Source organism: Coffea eugenioides, chromosome 3, assembly GCF_003713205.1.
Source record: "Coffea eugenioides isolate CCC68of chromosome 3, Ceug_1.0, whole genome shotgun sequence".
NCBI classification, from domain to species: Eukaryota; Viridiplantae; Streptophyta; class Magnoliopsida; order Gentianales; family Rubiaceae; genus Coffea; species Coffea eugenioides.
Window position 1 is genome coordinate 36,564,204 of NC_040037.1, and position 22,773 is coordinate 36,586,976.

The window sequence follows — 22,773 nt, forward strand, 5'->3', positions numbered from 1 at the left end:
TTTTTTATGATGTAATGTATGTGAGATAAAAAGGTGTTTGAGAATATAAAAAGGTGGGTTGGGAAATGTGTTTATGATGCAAACGAAATAATATTTGGGATAATTTCACTATCCAAACACTCATAATTTTTGGTAAAATGCCATGATTATCTCAAAATGTGATTATATTTAATTTAACTAGAAAAAGGAAAATTTGATATATTATCAAAAAAATTATATGAAATTAAAATTTGAATTTTCACAATATCACTAGCCAACAAACAGACAAGACAATAACATGGATTTTTTGTTATGAATGAATTAAAGTAGTTAAAGCGCCACGTAGTGACAATAAATCGGGTGAACTTGGTTAAAGAAATGGAAGTGCTATCTATCATTCGGGTGAACTTGGTTAAAAATGTAAATTTGATGGAAAGAAAATAGCAGAAAATTATTAGAGACTTTCCAAGATTCTAGGCCTAGTCTTCCAAGTTCCAGCCTTGAAAATTGAGAGAAGGGCTGGGGGAAGGGAAGGGAAAGAAGGTAGGAAGGATGGAAGCATCTTCCTCCACTCCTGATCTCTTTTGCATTCTTTGATGATGCAAAAACAGCAGCTGGTTTAAGTGAGGTGGTTCTTACTTCTTCTCCAATCTCTTTTCCGATAGCTTAATACAGCTTATCCGTCTAGAGAATAACCCCTCCCCCTCCATTCTCCTCCCTTGTCCCTCCAAACCCTAACATTTTTTTTTTTCAAAATATCCCTCTATCTAATCTCCTTTGTTGTTGTCATCAATCTCTGTAACTATTTCTATTTCGCATCTTCCAATTCACCGCCCCACGTTAGCCCTCATTGGTTAAAGTGATCTGATTGGTTGACCTTTACGTGTATTATAGAAAAAGCCTTTTTATTTTCGTTTTCTTAACCTTGACTTTTTCTCTATTATTTTCTTTTTTTTTCGGATGAATACCGATCTGGGTTCGAGTCGCTTTGATGTTATTCGGAGACTATGATGATTTCGGATCCAAATCTGGTATATTACGCTTGCGTTGCAAAAGGCACCACAATTCTTGCTGAGTTCAATTCAAAGGATGCTGATCTTGGTTCCTTAGCGATCAAATGCCTTGAAAAAACGCCACCTTTGCATTCTGTTTTCACCCATACGGTCCGCAACAGGACCTACACATTCTTTATTGAAGATCCTTTTGCTTATTTTGCCATATTTGATGAAAATCTTGAGAACTCCGAAGGGTTGGCTTTTCTGAAGAGTGTCAAGGACGCCTTCAATGAGGTTGCTGGAAGCAGTTCTGCTAAGAAAAGGTTGCAGAAGTTGTCTTCTCACTGTTTTCAGGGCGAATTTAGCCCTGTTTTTCATCATCTGTTGACCGCAGATGCAGATATGGGGGGGATCCATTCTCCTAATTCAGGGTTGAAACTTAGTCTTGGCTGGAACGGAAGCATGGATTCCTCCAGAGGAGGGCCCGTTGGGAGGCCGTTGTTGGGCACTGCCAAGAGCTTGATGAAGAAAAAGAAGAAGTTTTGGTTAGGTGATTGTATGGGTGGCTCTGCTGCAAATGCCAAAGATGCCTCTCCGGATGAGGGGGCAGCAGCTGGATTGAGCAGGGAGTTTACAGTGGTGATGCACAAGAATGGACTGCATTCTGGGGAATTGGGACAACAGAAGGCTAAGGTAGTCTGGAAAAAGCATGTTTGGGTGGTGTTGTCAATGGACTTGATCATTTGTACTATCTTGTTTGTTGTATGGTTGTGCATTTGTGGGGGTTTCAAATGCGTTGATGCGTGAAAATGGAATCTTCATTTGGAAGCAATCCTGATTATGAATTGGATGTTTTTTCATCTATATTGATGTTCCCATCTGTCTTGATTGCTTTACTACGAAGTGGACGAAGGAATTTGGGCTTCAATAAAAGCGGATCAAGGAACTTTTTAGCCGAGATGTTTGGCAGACTATTTTGGCAGAGTCAGCTGTAATTATAATCTCTGTCTCTTGTTGCTGTGGTTCAAATGTTCAAGCTCAAGCTCAAGCTGGTATTGCATTTGGATTTCTTTTTTGAAATTCATAAACTCTTTAATTTTTATCTGTCTTTAGTATGCAGATATGAATCCGTATATTCTCTTGTGCATGTTGTAATGTGTATGTGCCTATACTTGAGATACTTGCATGGTACAAATGTAGTTTTCTTTATGGACGTCTTCGCATTTGTGCATTAGATTGCGGTATGGTTGCTTGTAATGAAATCTATACATCATTTCCTGTATGGACTTGAATCAGAAAGCCACAAGTTTGTTAAATGACAATGACAAGCAAGAAGTTCTCAGATGAGAATCGACGTGTCGGCTCTGTTTGGATCTCCTGTTTTTGGAATGTTTTTCAAAAACTAGTTTTTCAAATACAATAAAAGTTACAACAAAGTACTCTAAAAAATAATTTAAAAATAATTTTAAATTATTTTAAAATTTTACCAAATATCTCATAATAAAGTGGCAATAAAAAATATTTCAAAATATTTTTTAAAAATATTTCAAAATATACTCTAAAAACTCTGCTACAGCAAAGTTTTTCAAAAACATTCCCAAGAACAGCTAATCCAAACGGACAACGCTGTGAAAGCATGTCCTATATACCAATCAGAAACTGCTTTCACTATATCAAGAACATTTGCGTTTCAGAAGTGTGAATATTTTCTGCAATACTGTGGTATTCTATTTTTAGAACCAGGATTAGTCAGAATCAGTGTCCCTTAACTGAATCTATGCTTAACTAATATATTTGTTGAAGTTTCTTTTGAATCTGATTGACGATGCCATTGTGGTTTCAGAAATACCAAACATTTGATTTGATGGAATCAAGAGAAAAGATAGGAATAGGAGGAATCGGGTATTTGTGTTCGGATTAATGCTGATGGTGGAAAAGGGTAGGAGATGGAGGAAAGGTGCTTAACAATTAGTAGTAGTTTCTGTTCTCTTCTTTCCTTATAATCTGCTTTCCAACAATATGTATTGGCTTTCCTTTGTTTCGTTCCATATCAAATCCAAAAGTGAGTTGATAGTCATTTTTCTCAAAATTGTGTTGTGTTGATAACAAATAAACTTCGTCTTGCTCTTTCCAGACCCAATTCAGTATTTAACTTAATCTCTAAATATGACTGAAGATCAAGCTTGTTAGGCGTTTCAGAATGCAAATGTTTGGATTGTTGTAACCAAACGGGTAAATGAAAAAATGAACAAAGGTTTGTCAAACAAGTCAAAAAACAGATATTCTTGACTACTACAGTAAAATTTTTAACACTGCTATAGTAAAATTTTTTAAAAATACCCTCAAACAGAGTTGGCCGGTTTCGTTTGGATTAGCTGTTTTTGGGAATATTTTTAAAAATTTTATTATAGCAGAGTTTTTAGAATATATTTTAGGATATTTTTAGAAAATATTTTGAAATATTTAAGAGTAGTAGTGTTTTTAAAATATATTTTGAAATATTTTTTAAATATTAAAAAAAATGTAGACTATTTTTTAGAGTACCTTTTAGAGTACTTTTTAAAAATTTTTATACTATTTAAAAAACTAGTTTTTGAAAAATTGAAGGATCCAAACAGACATATTTTCATGGAAAAAATTAACGTCATAATATGGACTGCCAGCCCCCGAGTGTGCATAGCAACAACCTACAAGGGCATGGCATCCACATTACTAATAAGCTACCGTAAACAAACCAGAAGGAAGAAACAAGAAAGCCTGCGGATCATATGAAGGGTATGCTATTATTTTAGATTTAATCAATTTGATAAATTACACCTAAAGGTTCACACCAAACTAGTGCTAAAGTGAAATCTTATACTTCATTTTTCACAAGAATCTTTTACAAAATTCCCAACGAATACTCTAATAGCATCAACAACAAAGAAACAGACTGAAGCAACAGACTAAGGACGGTTAACAAATACGTAGGCAGTAGATGGAAATTTAGAGAAGACTGAGACACGATAATCAAGTAGCAATAGCAAAGAATCAAGAAAGCCTACCGTGAACTGACGCCGACTCCAAACCTACAACTCGTTAAAACGAGCTACAGTCCCATCCTGCCTTTGGAACTAATATAAAAAGTACTCCTAGTTAAAATCCAACCATCGCACAGATATCTCCTACGATCCAAAATATTCCATAAAAAGACTTAAAAACTATAGAAAAACCAAATTAGAATAACTTCAAGATGAAAATGTGTTCCAGTGCCAGGACTTCTAACCCTTGGAGATTAGCTGTTGGCTGCATCAGGGATGATGTAAAATCTCACTCTGTACAAGGTGACAACACATTTCATAAAAATCATCAAAAAAGAGGCAAGAAATTAGAATGGAATTGAACAATTGCAAGAACTCAAGAGAAGCCAACCGAGACTTATGCATTGATCTTTAAAATACAGGACACTACTGTTACAAAAATCTCCATCAACATGTAAATAATCTCATTGTTATATACAAGAGAATGAATTCAAATTGATGAACAAAATTATTACAGATGTTCAATTGGTGTCAAGACTTGCCTAAAAAAGTAGCTTATTGGTAAACAAAGAAAACAGGGACAGCCATAAAACCACCTTATATTAACCGCAAGGGGTTAGCTTCTTGTTGCCAGCACCACGTGGGTTATCATCTTTCCAGTCATCCCACTGCCTTGCCTTTTCTTGAGCTGCATCATCGTCCTCCTCCTCATCTTCACCAGGTCTTAACTTGTCCTTATACCATGATGAATTGGCTTCTTCCATAAGCTTCGCATTTCTCTCCTGCCATTTGTTCATGATCTCCATCTCCTTTAGCCCAGCTTCCTCGATGCTCATGGTTGGCAGCCTATATGAAAAAAAAAAAAAAGCGACACATTATGATTAGCATTTTATTTCCTTTGAGCTTCCTGATGTACTTTTAATACTGGGCATACAACCCTTCATTTCATTTAGTTGCACAATAAAATTTTACCTGTAATGAGGCTGGAAAACTTGTGCAGCAAGCCTTTCCCGCTCACTTGTTGGGTTTTTGGCAACAAGACTTGCTGGTCCAAATATCATTGGCTGATGTTTGTGCTCATGGGCATCTGAAACCCTCTTTCTTCCTTCGATAACATCCTGAGCAAAAGTAGCACATGTGATGGGGGCAGCTGGTTTTGTGAATCTAGCCCGAGAAGCTGCATCACGATGCCAAGCCTCAGCTTTCTTAGCGCGTTCATCAAGAATAGCTGGTGAAACTTCCCCGTCCCCTTCCTATAAAAATCACAAAGCAGGCTTCAAAATGGAGCATTCAACAAGGGAAATTTCTAAAGAACACGTTACCAACACACTGAAAAAATAAAACTGAGAAGAACAATTAACAGATAAGCCTTTTAAGGAAAACAAAAGATCCAAAGAAACAAAAGCAACCAAAGAAGAAGAAATAAGATACAGAAGTAAATAACATCTTAAGCTCCTGTAGTTTTATGAATTGCCATTTATCTGGCAATCATTTGAAGTCATCACCCCCTATTGATTGAAAGAATTAGCATATGCCAATCCACCACTCCCCCAATTAAGTCCACAAGCAACACAAAAGGACCATGTGAGGAATCATTCTAAAAGAGGTGACGACCCTCATTACTGCCAAGTGTGCATCTGCTACTTTTTTATGACTTATGATGGGCGATTAGACACATTATACATAATGTGGAACTAATTAATGCTTTATCATAACCTAGTACAAAATTGATCTTTATCATGTCATAACTAAGGAAATGTTGCTGAGGGGGGGCACATATCCCCAGACAAGGAGGTGTTTGAGCACATTGCTGATACGAATATGATTGTTATCCAAGAAAAAGAACAATCACACACCATACTTAATAACATCAAATACCCAAGATGCAAATATGTGATCTCAGAATGAGCGTCCCCATTCAAATATGATTGAGGGACATCTCAAAATTAAAGTATTCAGACAAGAAGTGTGAAAATTATGTTCCAGATATTTCCTAAAGAAGAAAACATTAATACCTGTAACTTCTTCTCGTTAATGGCAGATAGCATTTCTTCCTCCTTCTTAAGCATTTCCAGCAGATCAAAAGCCTATTATAAAATTATAAAAGATATCAAAGAGATGGAAACTGATCATACAAAAATTCTGAGGCTACTAAACCACCAACCAACCTTGCAGAGGGCCAATGAGATGGTAGTAAGCCAAGCCTGCAAAAAGGACCTTAAGGTTTAAAATAGGGGAAGCCAAAACATTAAACAAGGAATTGAATTTACTTAAAAAATTTGCAACACAATTTAAAGACAAACTACAAAGGGGGAAGGAAAAATCCTGTTTCATCCGAGACAAAAAGTAAACACTCCACGACAAGTGTCCAGATTGAGTAAGAAAAAAAGAGAGTAGCTTACCAGAATTTTTTTGAAGAGAAAAATCAAGTGATAGATTTAGTTGAAATAAATTGTGAGATGGACAAATTAATTGAAAGTTGTGATACTGCTAAAGTTGATGTAGTTGTTAGTGCTGAAAAACTAAAGGAAAGAAATGGTGATGTTGAAAACAATGTTTTAAAAACCGGACCGTTATTTGAACCAGTAAAGTGAAAGGGTCGAGATTCAACCGGTCGGACCGGTTCAACCCCCTTTCAATGAATTTTTTTAAAAAATAATTTATATAAAAATATATATGCACAAAATAAGACATATAATGGATAATTTAATACTTTATATGATGAAAAGTTTACTATTTTCGAATAACTTGGATTTTTAAAAATAAATTTTTTAAATTATAATTTAAAACAAATAAATTTCATCTCAATTTCAATTATATCTACCCAAAAAATCTTAAATCCAATCCAAAAATATCACAATATTTTAAATTATACAAAATTCACGTCTATGAGAATTTAGACATTGTGAACTAAAATTTTAATTTATGTTTCGGAATTTAGAGATTGCAATTTAAAAAAGGAAGTTTGGAGTTCAAAGGAAGTCAAGAGAATCGAAAATAGAAATGCAAATTTGATAAGAAACAAAAAATGAGATAAAAGTGAGTGGTTGTGGCATTAAATAATTTGGGTTAAAGAAAAATAATTCTTTTTTAACTTTTTTTAAAATTTAATGAACAAAAACAAAATTAAAAGATGGAAGAAAACATCAATAAATTTAAAATAAAGAGGTTTGATTAAAAAAGGAGTGACAAAAGAAAAGATGAGAGAGAGAGAGAGAGAGAGAGTTGAAGGTTAAAAAGAAAGAGCCATGAGAGGATGAGATTTTGTAAAAAAAAAATGAAACAAAAAAAAATATGAGTATTTGTTTTATATAAATAAGTTATCAAAAAAACTAATTAGATGTAACGATGCAACGATTACTACATTGGTCTTCTATTACAAAGGTTTTGAGTTCGAATCTTGATAACTGCATTTTGCAAAACAAAAAAAAAAAAAAAAAGGGAAAACTTGAAAACCGGAAACCACCGGTTCAAATCCGGTTCGTCGGTTTTCGCGGTTCAACCGGTTTTTGACCGGTTCTCTGGCAAAGCCAACTCTAGCATTGAATCGGACCGGTGCCATGGCTGGTTAGCGGTTCAACCAGTCGAACCAGCAGGTCCGATCCGGTTTTCAAAACACTGGTTGAAAACCTCATTGGTAAAAATTAGAAAATCTCAAATCAAATTTCAAATAAGTTTTGGTTTACAATTATATTTGTTTTAGAGTTTATAAATACTACCAGTCTAGTAGGTTATTAATTGAAGTGGAGAGTTGAGTTGAATCTAGAGATTAGACTTGAGAGAAAATTTCATAACTAAGATTTGTGAATTGTCGTGAGCGAAAGATTACGACTTAGTATTTATTACTATTAAGTTTTGAGTAAATAAATTATTGAGTATTTATTCTCTTCCTCTTCTCATATATTTTTTTTATATGTAAAAATTACTCCTGCTCTGTGCGCACCACAAACCATTTAACAATATCCACTCACAACTGATTGCATGCATCTACCCAGAGCCTACAGGTGAAAGTTCATATGCACTTCCAGCATGCCAATTTCAATCCATAGTTTCTTTTCTTTTGTTTTTTGGTTACTAATTGGATCTATTGTTGTAAGAACCGAGGGACTATCATTGTAAGTTCCTTTTTCAATCCCACCAAGAGTGCATTATTGAATTGGTCCGAGTGAATTATTGCTTTAGACTTTGGGGCATTGACTCAGTCCATCTGAGATAATAATGAACTGGCTGCCACAAAAATGAAAAACAAATGGATAGATTGATAAAGGAAAAGAACATCCTGTTTTGCATTGTGCAATGCTTTGCTTTAGTCAAGTATTTCACACCTTCCGTTTTCTGCTTCATTTTTTCTTTATTTTTTTTATCATTCCTCGCTATTTTTATCTATATTCTATTCTATCCTAATCTATTTATGGGAAGACTCAACTAGGCCTATGGGGAACAGATAGGAACTGAATCACCATCGGACCAAACGGGTGCACTACACACCCGTCTGGATTTTTTAGAAGAGCCATTATGTGACAATTAGTGTGATGGACCAAACGAGTGCACTACGCATCCATTTGAATTTTTTAGAAGAGCCATTATGTGGCAATTGGTGGGAGACAAGGCTCGAAACCTTGACCTCTCACCCCACCAAACCTTTAGAGGTTGACGGTGGTCACCAGCCGAAAGGCAAGCTTCATTTTTTCTTTATCGAATCCTACTTTTTTGCAAATGCACTTTTGTAAGTCTCTCTACTCACCGAAAGAGGGCAGAGACAATTACCAAACAACCAACGAGTGTAATTCTATTCCAATGCCAGCCCAGGTAGTGAATTGTTTTTCAGGGTTAGATGCCAAGAGCTTGAACAGCCATAAACATGGTAGTAGAAGAGCTTGAACAGTCATATTCAGAATTTCATAACTTACTCTTTTTTCAGATTTTATTAATCAACTGTGCACAAATTGAAGAAATTTAAATTTGATGAACATCTATCAGTAGCCTAGTTGAAGATATGTTTTAGCCCCAATAATGATACTGCTTAATTAGCTAAAAATTTAGTGATTCTAGAAGGTACTAATAGAAATATTGGATTTTAAAATGCACAAGCTAATGGAATTTTGTAGTGAATAGCCCAACGGTACCATGATATCTATGAGTCCTAAAACTCAATGATAAAAACCAAGGAAATGTTTGTCACCAGAAATTTAATGCCTAATCTGCAAAAAAAAAAAATGCAACAATTTGCAATCATTGGTATAAACAGTCATTAAAAAAAAGGTCATTAAAGAATCATGGATAAAATGGTAGAACAATCATACAATGATGGAATTAGTAGTATTTTAGATCGTTATTTATTTGCAAATGTATGGTCGGAAGTTTCAATACTAAGTTAAAGAAATAGAAGTGGTCTTACAAATATTTCGGGCCGCCATAAACAAGGAAACAAAAGAACGTTTTTTTTTTTTCCCCAAAGAAGCGTGAAATCAAAGCTGGGAAAATGCTAAGATGCTAAGGAGAAGATGCATGGTAGTTTGGGTTAGCCCGTTAGGAAGCTTTTCACATGGGGAAGAGACATAGATAGGCCTATTTGGTGAATTTGAATGAAGCTAAGTATACTAGAATGTTCTTTTTTTTTTTTTCTTTTTTGTCGCTACTTCATAATTAGAGTACAACAGAAAAAATTAGTATAACAAATAATGATAAGGGTACTGTCCCTTTATTTTATGAGTAGCTTCCTACATGTTTCATTTATGATCATCCTTCTTTTTCTTGAATCTGTCAAGAAATTTGATTAACGTTATATAGAAAATTGGGTGAATGTGTAGAAGAAGACTTTTTAAAGTTAACTTTTACAATATAACAGCTTCACCCTTACTTTTTCATCTACAGTAGGTGCCAACTTCAATCCAATCCAAATAAAAGAAAAGATCCCAGTTAATTTTGAACGAGTACGGAATAAGTAAGAAATAAACAAGACAAATGCAAGAAAAGTAAAGAATTCACTGCCTTTTCTCTCTATCACGTGGAATACATTTAGGGTGGTAAATATTTATGAGCAAGTGCAGCAAGTGCTTATTATAAATGTTGTTTAACAGTAAAAGGGCCAGTTGCATTATAATATTGAGATAGGTGGCAGATTTCCAGCGGGAGCCGAGCAAGCATTTATTATCCTTCAAAAAAAAAGAAGCCTTTAGTATAGATCAATCGGACAGATTTTTTGGTCCGGAAGAACCCACAAAAGCAAATGCTCGAATTCCATAAAAAATTTAACCACAAAAAGAAGTTCAGTAGCCACAAAAAAAAGAAAAAGGATTAGGTGCCTTTTTAAACTATAGGTCAGGAATTTGAATTTCACATGTAGTAAAAAAAAAAATTTAAAAAAGTGTTAGGACACCCATTTGATTTAGTTAGAATAATGTTATATGAATATTATTGTTGTGACAAAAAAGAATTTCATAAAAACCTTTATGCGCTTCTCTTCAGCGGATCATAGTTTTTTTTTTTTTTTCGGAAGCATCTCTTTAGTGGATCACAGTTAATTGCTTCAATTCCGACACTTCGACCATGCAAATTGACGTTAACATTGACAAGCATTTTTACTTGATAAATAAAAGTTAAACGTTTTATTTATTGTTAAGTTCTTTTTGTTATAATAAAAAACTCAGTAAATAAAAAAAATAGAGGACCAAATAAAAAATGAATAGCACTTTTTGATCTGTTTGGATAGAATATTATTTAAGATAGTTTTTATATTAATTTTTAGGTAAAAAATGATTTAGAATACAAAAGTGTGATTAAAAACATATTTGTAATAGAAGCAAAATAGCACTATTGTTTACACCAAAATATAGACAACACTAATCGATTCCAAACTCTATAAGGTCGTCGTCGTTCGAAGATGTGTGGCGGACACAGCGACTATTAACAATCATCAATATGTAGTCAGATTAGCCCGGGGACGGGATCCTCTGTCCAATATTTTGTGTTCATTTTTCTGTCTAATACAAAATTACGTTGTTTCACTTATTATAACTGCTGATGTGACACATAAAAAAAAGGCTGTTTGGCTACCTTAAACTTCTTCTTCTTTGTGCACTAATCTACTTATGTTTCAATACAATTCTCGAGAATTTAATTAAAAATCATGTAGATTGTTGAAAATGAAGCTCTATATGGGACATTTTCTTATTGATTTTGTATACTTTGTGCACAATTGCCAAACATCTATTAGTTTGGAAAATAGAGTAGATCTTGTCCTTTAGTAATTTCTTTTGGTTGCTATTGTATTTGTAATATATTTTCTAACTTTTATTTTCAATTTAGGGGTATGTATAGAGTGACATTTCAAATTTCGATCATATGAAAAATTAAGGTTGTGTTTAGATTACATTTTTCTGGATTTTTTGTAGAAAAATTACTGTAACTGGTATGTGAGGTAAAAAAGTGATAGAGAAATGTGTTCATGGAAAACGTAGTAATTTTTTGGCCGAAAATGACTGTTCAAACACCTCCTAAGTTCGGCATCTAGAATGAAAAAGTAAATTTGAATGCCTGGTAAGCTATTGTCTCAAGTCATCATCGTTATTAAATTTATTATTTTGTAAAAATTATAATTAAGTGTTGACTTCTAAAATTTCTTTTAAGGCCTTTGTAAAATTTAGAGAAAGTAATTCTGAGTCAAAAACATTTTTCTTTCTTTCTTTGGGAAAAAACTAATAGCGCATTTGGGAGGCAAGAATAGGGTTAAACACGAATCGAGCCGCTCGCGATTGAGCTTCACTCAAGTTTGGTCAATTCGAACTCGAGTTAAAAAATATTAAACTCATTAGCTCACGAGCGGCTCGTGAGCTCAATTATATATATATATATATTTTTTATTTTTTTATTGTAATAGTAAAATTACATATATATCTCTAATATTTTATTATTTATTAAAAAATTATTATTTTATTCATTTTTAAAATTTAAATAATTATTATTTTTTATGTTTAAAAGTTTGAGTTCGAGTTTGACATTTTGAGTTCGTCGAGGTCGAGGTCGAGTTCGAATTTAGTAAAATTAACTTAAAGTTCGGTTCGATTAAGCAAAAACTCGGCTTGATTCGATTCATTTGCACCCTAGACAAGAAGCGGTCAAAAAAGAAAGGTTTTGGTCAGATACTTTTAAATTTGGGTAAAAAACCTCAACGGCCAATAAACTATTGATCAGATCATATTTTGGCCATCAAACTATTTTTTATCAGTAATTAACCACTAAACAACTTAATCAGTAAGCCCGTGATTTTTTGGTCAATAATTGCTTTTAATATGTGAAATTAACAGTACACATGATAAAGTGCGGGGCAATTTTATCCAGCAACTACGCGACCTATTTCACATATTAACTGTTAATTTCATAGATTAAGAGCAATTATCGATCAAATGATCACAAGTTTACTGATTAAATTATTTAGTGGCCAATTATTGACGAAAAATAGTTTGATGACTAAAATATGATCCGATCAATAGTTTAGAGACTGTCAAGATTTTTTGCCCTTTAAATTTCTATCGTTTGGAAGAAACCGTGGGAAAGTTTACGAAAGAATTAGGCAGATTTCGTTTCCCTCCTAAGGCCAACTTTAAATGTTTTCCACCCAAAACTCGGCTGAAATGGCAGGGAAAGGAGAAGACTTTTACAATGTGACAGCTTTACCCTTAAAAAGTTCCTAGGGAAAAGTAAATTCCCCCTTGACTTCTAGCCAATGTTTTTAAAACCGGACCGTTAATTGAACCGGTGAAGTGAAAGGGTCGAGGTTCAATCGGTTGGACCGGTTCAACCTCGGTTCAATGAATTTTTTAAAAAATAATTTATATAAATATATATATGCACAAAATAAGACATGTAATGGATAATTTAATACTTTATATGATGAAAAGTTTACTATTTTCGAATAACTTGGATTTTTAAAAATAATTTTTTAAAATTATAAGTTAAAAACAAATAAATTTTATCTCAATTTCAATTATATCTATCAAAAAAATCTTAAATCCAATCCAAAAATATCACAATATTTGAATTTATACAAAATTCACGTCTATGAGAATTTAGACATTGTGAATTTTAATTTTAATTTACGTTTTGAAATTTAGATATTGCAATTTTAAAAAGAAAGTTTGGAGTTCGAAGGAAATCAAGATAATCGAAAATAGAAATGCAAATTTGATGAGAAACAAAAAATGAGATAAAAGTGAGTGGTTGTGGCATTAAATAAATTGGGTTAAAGAAAAATAATTCTTTTTTAACTTTTGTTAATTTAATGGACAAAAATAAAATTAAAAGATGGAAGAAAACATCAATAAATTAAAAATAAAGAGGTTTGATTAAAAAATGAGTGGCAAAAGAAAAGATGAAAGAGAGAGAGAGAGAGAAGAGTTGGAGATTTAAAAAAAAAAAAGAGCCATGAGAGGGATGAGATTTTATAAGGAAAATGAAACAAAAGAAATATGAGTGTTTGTTTTTATATAAATAAGTTATATAAAAAAACTAATAAGATGTGATGGTGCAACAGTTACTACATTTGGTCTTCTATTACAAAGGTCTTGAGTTCAAATATTGATAACTGCATTTTGCAAAAAAAAAAAAAAAAAAAAAAAAAAAACTTGAAAACCAGAAATGACCGGTTCAAATCCGGTCCAGCGGTTTCACGGTCCGACCGATTTTTGACGGGTTTCTTGGCAAAGTCAAACCTAGCATTGAACCGGACCGGTGCCATGGCCGGTTCGCGGTTCAACCGGTCGAACCGGCCGGTCCGGTTCGATTTTCAAAACACTGCTTCTAGCTTCCCAAACAGAGATGAGTTTTGTCGTGTCTGACTCGTGTATATATATATATATATATGACAACTTTGTGTGGACGCATGTGCATTAGCGCATTTCAGCAGCATCCGCGACAATATATAGATTACTTATATAGAGGTAGAATTAGCAAATTAAAGAATTCATCGCCTTTGCTGTCTATCACATGATAATTGATATGCTTGTCGGGAACCTTTTCTTCTTTCGTATTCAAATTATTAAAATGCGAATAAATAAGAAGGTTAAAAATCACCGCCAATTAGTGGACTTTTGGTTTCATCTACTGCTACGTCAACTCTTTCTCACACATTCAAAGTTGCAAGTTGTCCGGTTCCATTCCACACCCTCGAAAAATGTAACAATTTTCTTTTAAAAATTACAATCCACAGACAACCCGCTGACTTCTAGCTTCCTATGAAACCCCATTCAATCAAAAATTTCATCTCACTCTTCCTTCTCTTCACAGCAACGTTGACACTGCTAGAGAGAAAATAGAGAAGCTATTCTTTCCCATCTTTTTGCTCCAAGACCAGGTAATCTTCTCTTCATTGATAATTCTTCATATTACGGGTACATTCACTTGGGGTATATGAAGGAATTCCTTTTGTCACAATGAATTTCCACAATTGCTAATGAATGAAATCTAAAATTTCACACATATTAGCTGTTTAAAAGAGTCTTGATTGTGCTTTTTGCATACTTAGATCAGATAAAATCCATTATTTGATGCTTAATCAAAACAAGAGTGAGTAGAACGCGTCACACAATAAGTTAGTCTTGATCTCTTACTTGATTATTTGAATCATTATACAATTTCAATAATCTTAAAGGGTTATTCCTCGTCAATAATATCTCCCAATCCTATAGGATGAGAGATTATGATGCATATCTCTCAAAGAAAGTCCATTATTATTTTAGATACCGATTAATTCATACAACAAATAAACTAAAAGTGTTTAAATCTAAAGCTGTCAGTTCTTTTACAATTACCTACCTTAAAAGACTTTTTTAATGTTAGGGCACACTTCTTCTTAATTAACTGTTTTGGAGGTGCCAAGGATTTGAAGATGTAAAAAAAGTTGAAAAAAGTAGACCTCCTAAACGGGTTTTCTAGAGATTAATTTTAAATTATCCAGTATAATACATGATACACTATGGAATGATTTGCATGCATAATTTTTACGAAATAATACCCTCAAACGCACGGTGATAGTTTAGCTAGTGGAAAAATTAATTTCTGGGACATTATATTTCTTGTTTTTCATACACTTACTCATTTGTGATATATTGCACATAACAATTACAGTAGCAATGCCATAACTGTACCTTAGAAGTAATAACAGGAGTAATTCAGTTCCTACTGTAACCAAAGGTGAAGAACAATTCACGCAGAATGAGAAATTTTTTTTCTTCTCCCGAACTTATTACAGTGTAGTCTAAGAAGATTCAGACTCATAGTGATAGGATACCAGAAAATTTATTTTGCACTACACTTAATAATTAAAGTTGTAATTGCTATTTTGCCAAAAAAAATTCAGATATTATTTAGATCGCATCATAACACAATTTTTAACGTCTTTTTTTATTTTACATATATCATATTATAAAATGTACTATAGTGTTATTCCAAATAATCTCCTATCTAAATACATTTGTTGTTTGCAACATATTTGCACTAGTACTATAATGATAGTTGCCTAGTGGTACTAATTATAGAATGAATGTCACCCTTTTTGCGGTTTTTGCATTTGGTTTAAGTGTTAAGTCTACTCCAATGCCGGCGCAGGTAGTGAATTTAAACTGGTCTTTTCAGGGTTAGGTGCCGAGTACCTGATCAGCCATAAACTTGGTAATAGAAGCTTTTGATACCTATTTAGAATTTCATAAGTTACTCTTTTTTCAAATCTTATTAATCAACTGTGCACAAATTGAAGAAAGTTAACTTTGATAAACATCCATTAGTTGCCTAGTTAAAGATTTGTTTTAGCCCCAATAGTGATATTGTATAATCAGAACATATATATATATATTTCAAGAAATTTAGTGATTCTAGAGGTAGCAATCGAAATATTGGATCTTAAAATGCACAAGATAATGGAATTTTGTAGCGAACAGCCGAACATTACAAACCAATAATTTGGTTTGTTTGGATAGGAATGAGTCTTCAAACTCAACGATAAAAACCAAGAAGTTTATCAATACAAACTTAATGCCAAATCTTCACAAAAAAATGCACTATACACACTTAAAACTAACAGCAACAAAAATGAACTTAAAAAATAATACTGTAGACTAACAAATCAAATTCACAACTCGAATAGTGAATAATATACTTGGTGCATAGAAAGCCTTCAAGTAACCATACTTTTGTTAGAGAAATAGCAATGGCCTTACAAATATTCTGGGTGGCCACAAACAAGGAAACAACAGGACATTAATATTTTTTCGAAGAAAAAGAAATGTGAAATCAAAGCTGGGAAAATGCTAAGAAGTTAAGGCCAAGATGCAGGGTAGCTTGGGTTAGGCCTTTACGAAGATTTTCACGTGGGCGAGTCCTAACATGTTGAATTTGAGTGGATCAAAGTATATTGGAAAGTTTTTTTTTTTTTCCTTTTTTGTCACTACTTGATAATTAGAGTACAAGAGAAAAAATCATAACAAATAATGATAAAGATTTTGTTCTCTTGTTCCACAAGTGGCTTCCTACACATTTCCGCTCTGTTTAGATTATCTGTTTTTAAAGGTATTTTTGAAAAAATTTACTATATCAATGTATTTGAAAACTTTTTACCATAAAATTTTTTGAAATATTTGATATATTGTATAAATGAGATGTTTTTTTGAGTTATTATGTATTACTGTAATATTGTATTTGAAAAACTTATTTTTAAAAAAATGACAAATCCAAACAAAGCTTCATTTCTCATCATCCTTCTTTCTCTTCATTCCCTCAAGAAATTTGATAAATGTTACATATAAAGTTGAGTGGATTTATAGCCAACTGGGTAACGATGGTAGGGTTTAATACTTTCTTGATCATACTTGTTCGATCAACTATAACAACCCATCCAAATGATTTGTCTATACGATGGGACTAATGTATTTGATAAAAATTATTATACAGATATAAGTAAAAATTAACCTTCAACATCATAATAAAGCATATCTGAACTAGGGAATCACCATAATTCTTCTACCCTCACCAAACAAATTAGCTTGTCGAGCAGTATTTTCCATTGTATAAAAATTGAACTTTCCTTTTGTTTTTTCTTTATAGAATCGAATCCCATTTTAGACGATTAATTCAGGTACTTAATTGGTACATATTATTTATTATCTCTGTCATCTGGATTTTCTTGCTTTAGGAAGCTAAATGAAGTAGTACACTTTTCTAAAGCATTGTGAACTCCATCTAGCCATAACTTCTTTGGGAAAATCTATTACTTCTAAAGTGAAGTTCAAAGACAAGGAGCTTCCAAAGCAATACAAAAAATTTGCTGACTATGAATTTTAGAAGTATTTTTCCACCCAAAATTCGGCTGAAATGGTAGGAAAAGAAGAAGACTTTTTAAAGTTTACTTTTACAATATGACAGCTTTACCCTTAAAAGTTCATAGGGAAAAATTAAATTCCCCATGATTTCTAGCTTCCTGTGAAACCCACTCAATAAAAAATTCATCTCAATCTTTCCTCTCTTCACAACAACGTCTGACACTGCTTGAGGGAAAACAGAGATGAGTTTTGTCGTGTCTGACTTTTTTTTTTTTTTTCAGTTGGGGGTTTCTGACCTGTATTTATATGACAACTTTGTGTGGACGCATGTGCATTAACGCATTTCAGCAGCATCCGTAACAATATATAGATAACTTATATAGAGGTAGAACTAGAAAAGTAAAGAAATCATCGGGAACCTTTCCTGTCTATCACGTGATATGCTTATCGAGAACCTTTTCTTCCTTTTCATTTTCCTTTTATTGCAGCAATTCTAAAAAGAGCATTCAAAAGCTTAAAATGCGAATAAATAAAAAGGTTAAAAACCACCACCAATTAGTAGACTTTTGATTTCGTCTACTGCGACATTCAACTCTTTCTCACGTTCAGAGTTGCAAGTTACCCGGTTCCATTCCACCCTCGACAAACTATCAAATTCTTTCTTTCTCCCAGATATTGATGGCGGATGCACTGCTCGGTCCCGCAGTACAAGTTCTAGTGCGGACGGCAATAAACTCGGCTTCAGAACAAATTGGCCAGTTTGTTGGCTTCAAGAATGATTTGAAGAAACTGCAGAAAACGTTGATTGAAATCCAGGCTGTCCTTCGTGACGCAGAGAAAAAGCAGGTGACCGAAAATTACGTGAAGATTTGGCTGGAGGACCTTGAACGTGTGGCTTTTGATGCTGATAATTTGCTGGATGACTTCAACTATGAAATGATTCGACGCAAAGTTGAGATCCAAAACCAAATGAAGAGGAAGGTATGCTTCTTCTTCTCAGTCTCCAATCCCATTGCATTTCGTTGCAGAATGGCCAAAAAAATTCAAAAAATCAATATGGATTTGACAAGTATTCATGAACGAAGAACGAAACTTGGCCTCCTCCGGTCACAGAATGGAGCTAGAGATGCACCTGCTTTTATGGAGAGCAGAGAGACCGACTCTGTTACTACTGATACTGTTGGAAGAGATGATAATGTTTCAGCAATAGTAACAGAGTTGACTGCCACCAGTAACAATGAAACTATCTCCGTTCTTCCCATAGTGGGGATGGGCGGGATCGGGAAGACCACTGTGGCTCGAAAAGTTTTCCATGATCTAAATATTGAAAACCATTTTGACGAGAGAATGTGGGTGTGCGTATCAGGTTTTGAAAAACATTTCGATGCCAACAGGCTTTTCGGTTTGATGCTTGAATCATTGAAAGTCCCCATGCCTGAAGTTGCGAGTAAGGAAGCCAAAGTCCAGAAGCTTAAGGAAATATTGGATGGTAAAGAACCGAATGGTAAAAAGTATCTATTGGTCCTCGATGATGTATGGAGTGAGGACCCCGCACCATGGGATGGGTTTCTTGATTCTTTGCGAGGCATTAGCTCAGCCAAGGGGAGCTGGATTCTTGTGACCACCCGTAACGAACAAGTGGCAACCATCACAGCAATTTCTTCTCGTCCTTGTTCCTTAGAGGAATTATCAGATTATGATTGTTGGCTCATCCTTGAAAAAAAAGCATTTGGTTCCAGGGAAGCACCGGATGATCTAAAAGAGTTAGGATTAGAGCTTGCAAAGAAATGCCAAGGCTTACCATTAGCTGCAAGTGTTCTTGGCGGTATGTTGCGCAACAAGGGAAGTGACGTATGGCATTCAATTTTAGATACTGGGCTTCAAAATATAGGTGGAAACAGAAATGATTACATCAATAAAATTTTGAAGTTGAGCTTTGATCATCTTCCATATCCATCTCTTAAAAAGTGTTTTGCATATTGTTCAATTTTTCCCCGGGGTTTTGAAATGGAAAGGAATCAACTAATCCAACTTTGGGCTGCAGAAGGATTTCTTCATTCAAATCCAAGAAACAAGATGTGTATGGAAGAAGTTGGTAAGCTATATTTTAACATTTTGTTGGATAGTAACTTATTTCAAGATGCAGAGAAGGATGGTTATGGGAATGTTTTGAATTGCAAAATGCATGATCTTGTGCATGGCATGGTGCAATCCATTTCCGATTCCAAAACTTTAAGGTTGACAGAGTCTGGTAGTGTTCATATGGAAACGGCTTCTATTCGGTATCTTGCACTGGAGAGAAGTGAAAAAGAAATGCCATTTCCTTCCACTGAAAGTTTCAAGCGTGTTACGACATTGTTTTTGCAAGGAAGCAGATCACTTAATGATAGGGAGATGTCATTTTTTATGTTGCGAGTTTTGAACTTAAGGGCATCGAGTGTCGAATAGCTTCCTAAATCAATTGGCAAGCTAACTCATTTGCGATATCTTGATTCGTCAAGAACTTCAATCAAAACATTGCCAGAGTCTCTATGTCAACTTTACAATTTGCAGACATTAAGAGTTAAATATTGTGACTCACTGACAAAGTTTCCTAAGAATTTCAAGAATTTGGTGAATTTGAGGCACTTTGACTTTTTCTCTGAGGATAAATCAAGTGATATCATGCCTTTTGAGATCGGACAGTTGCAATTTCTCCAAACTTTGCCATTTTTCAATATTGGTGAAGAAAGAGGTCAACAAATTGGAGAATTGAGGAATTTGAAGAATCTCAGTGGACAACTAGAGTTATGCAATCTTGAATTAGTGAAAAGCAAGGAAGAAGCCGAGTCTGCAAATCTGATTGGGAAGCCAAACATTGATGAGTTAAGATTACTGTGGAATGAAATAGATAATTCAAAAAATAATGATAGTGAATACAATCAAGTGTTGGAAGGCTTGCATCCTCACCCAAATTTGAAAGGTGTGATAATTGAAAGATTTTTTGGTGACCAGCTTTCGACATGGATTGGAGAACTCGGGAGATTGGTGAAATTCAAATTGCAAAATTGCAAAAATTGCAAAGAGTTACCAACTTTTGGAAACATGCCTTTCCTCAGATCTCTTCACTTGAAAGGACTTGATAGCCTAACAAGTATAGGCCCTTCTTTTTATGGCAGATCAGGCGTGCATAGTGGCAGTACCAGTCAAAGACCCCTAAACTTGTTTCCAGCACTTGAAGATCTCATTCTGGAAAATATGCAAAATTTGAGGGAATGGACGGAAGCAACAGTTCATGATGGGACAATGGTAGTGTTTCCAGTCCTTCATACGGTAAGGATTACTGATTGCCCTCAATTAGCCACTTTTCCAAGTCATTTTCCACATCTTAAGGAATTGAACATCGAGAAAACCCAAAATGGATCAGCATTAATGACATATATTTGTAGTGGAGTCAGCACTCTCACTAGACTTTCCATTGAGAGTGTGACTGGACTCATCAAACTACCAAATATGTTATTCCAGAACAATCCGAAGCTTGCAAATCTCGAATTAAGAGATTGTGGTGATTTGGTCCAATTCTCGGATTTTTCATTTGATGTTCCTCAAACTTCAAAAGGACCAAATTACCAATCAGTGGCTGAGCACACTTGTATTGACAATAATGCTCCTCAACATTTGGTTGGTCTTGAGTCCTTAGAGTTATTAAATGTTGCTGGGTGCCACTTGCTCAAGTCAATTTCAATACCCAAGGGACGCAAATACCTCACTGCCTTGCAACATTTATTGATTGTGGCCTGCAATGGGTTGACCCACTTGTCCATCCCCCAAATATCTGAGTCAGAGTAGGATTCCACTTCTTCACCCTTCTCCTCCTCCGGTACTTGTCCTTCTCCTCTTCCTCTTGAGACATTGATAGTATCCTTTTGCCCCAATCTTATCTCCTTCCCAATTGATTTAACCCGAACACCTTCTCTGTCTTCCCTACTCATATCACACTGTGAGAAATTAACCGACTTGCCCAAGGGGAAGCTTTGTTCTCTTACAAGCTTGAGATATTTATACATCGGACCATTCTCAGAAACCACCACAGAGCTGCATTCCTTCCTAGACCTCTTTGATGCTCTCCCACCACCGCACCCCTACTTCCCCTCCCTTTCATATTTATATCTGTATGGATGGCCTCATTGGGAATCTCTGCCCGAGCAACTTCAGCGCCTCTCTGCCCTAACAACTTTTGGACTAGGTGGTTTTGGAGTAAAATCATTGCCCGATTGGTTTGGAAAGCTTTCCTCACTTGAAGATTTTCTGCTCTTCAATTGTAAAAAGCTAGAAAATTTACACTCTCACCAATCTATGAGAAGCCTCACCAGACTAACAACGTTGCAGATTCAAAACTGTCCCCTTCTAAGGGAAAGATACAATCCAGAGAGCAGTAGCAGTAGCACCGACCCCAATTCTGAGCTGTCGAAGATCTCCCACATTCCTAGAATTGTAATTGATCGGAAGAATATCAGAGGCTAATCTCCATTTGAAACTCACAAATCATGTTGGTTTCCCCAATTAAACTCACAAACCTCTGTACTGCTACACAGGTTTGTCAATTAATTTTTGCTTCTTATCCATCTATATTTATTTTTTTCCCTTGAAATCTTTTCTTAGGATTGACAGCGGTAATTTATTGATACTGTTTGTCAAACAATTCTTTAATTGTGCAGCCTAACTTCTGCCTAATAGCTGTTGCAAATCTATCTTTCCTTGGTCCTCTCTCAACTACTGCTTTCCAGGTAACTTCTCTATTTATGTGTTTGTGTGTTTTTTCTCTGAGTTTCCATTTTTTAAATATTCATTTGTGATCTACTACCGCTTTTAACTTCCTCCAACTAATTGTATGTTTCAACTTGTTAAGAATTAATGTTGTCCGAAAGTTGTTTGATGAGAGCAATTTTGTAAGACCGTACCTGATATGGTTACTCACATAATTGTCGTGTCTGATATGGTTACTCACAACCATTTTCAGTTGTCATAATTTATGGAAAATTTAAAAAATTTACAGTTTTTAGTGGTTAATATAAACTTAATCAACTCAGGGCAGTCAATTAGGCTAATCTTTCACCATATCCAACAAGTATTTTTTATCAAATTTGTTCGGTCTTATTTTCTTTCTACTTTGATCAAGCATTGTGTACGTTACGTATCAATCTTTTATGTCCATCTTTTTTATTAATTTCATTACTGATCATTTCAGTTAATTGTTAATTCAAATCTGGATTTTTAGGCTGTAGTGGAAGTGTAAAATCGTGCCTTTTGCTCAAACAAATTACGAGACTGCCTTGGCTTCTTTTGAAGTTCTAAAAGTGGTATATTTGGTATGAGTGATCTTCTGTGTCACAATATTTAGCTACACAAGCTGCTTTCGGCATGCCATTAATGCTTAACAATCATTCTTCCTGGTTTCTCCTTTATTTTGGCATTCATATATTCATTCTT

General features: G+C 34.3%; 3 protein-coding genes across 4 annotated transcripts; 2 read left to right on the forward strand and 1 right to left on the reverse strand.

Annotated features, from left to right (window-relative positions):
• Positions 1-435: 435 nt before the first annotated feature.
• On the forward strand, positions 436-2,318 carry LOC113765089 (phytolongin Phyl2.2-like). The gene has a single exon (XM_027309144.1). The coding sequence runs from the start codon at positions 987-989 to the stop codon at positions 1,779-1,781; it is 795 nt and encodes a 264-aa protein (XP_027164945.1). The 5' UTR covers positions 436-986; the 3' UTR covers positions 1,782-2,318.
• A 1,492-nt stretch (positions 2,319-3,810) lies between these two features.
• Positions 3,811-6,377, reverse strand: LOC113765202 (PP2A regulatory subunit TAP46-like). 2 transcript variants are annotated; one of them, XM_027309295.1, is made up of 5 exons: positions 6,163-6,377; positions 6,010-6,081; positions 4,967-5,247; positions 4,591-4,840; positions 3,811-4,288 (listed from the first exon to the last, which is right to left on the reverse strand). In XM_027309295.1, exons 2-4 carry the CDS (start codon positions 6,061-6,063, stop codon positions 4,597-4,599), a joined length of 579 nt encoding a protein of 192 aa, XP_027165096.1. In that variant the 5' UTR covers positions 6,064-6,081; positions 6,163-6,377; the 3' UTR covers positions 3,811-4,288; positions 4,591-4,596. The 2 variants fall into 2 exon arrangements, with proteins under 2 accessions (XP_027165096.1, XP_027165095.1); XM_027309294.1 differs by lacking the exon at positions 3,811-4,288 and having other exon boundaries at positions 4,371-4,840; positions 6,163-6,376.
• Positions 6,378-17,982: 11,605 nt separating this feature from the next.
• On the forward strand, positions 17,983-20,983 carry LOC113766517 (putative disease resistance protein RGA3). The gene is made up of 3 exons (XM_027310701.1): positions 17,983-19,719; positions 19,858-20,616; positions 20,903-20,983. The coding sequence occupies exons 1-3, from the start codon at positions 17,983-17,985 to the stop codon at positions 20,981-20,983; spliced, it is 2,577 nt and encodes an 858-aa protein (XP_027166502.1).
• The last annotated feature ends 1,790 nt before the right edge of the window (positions 20,984-22,773 follow it).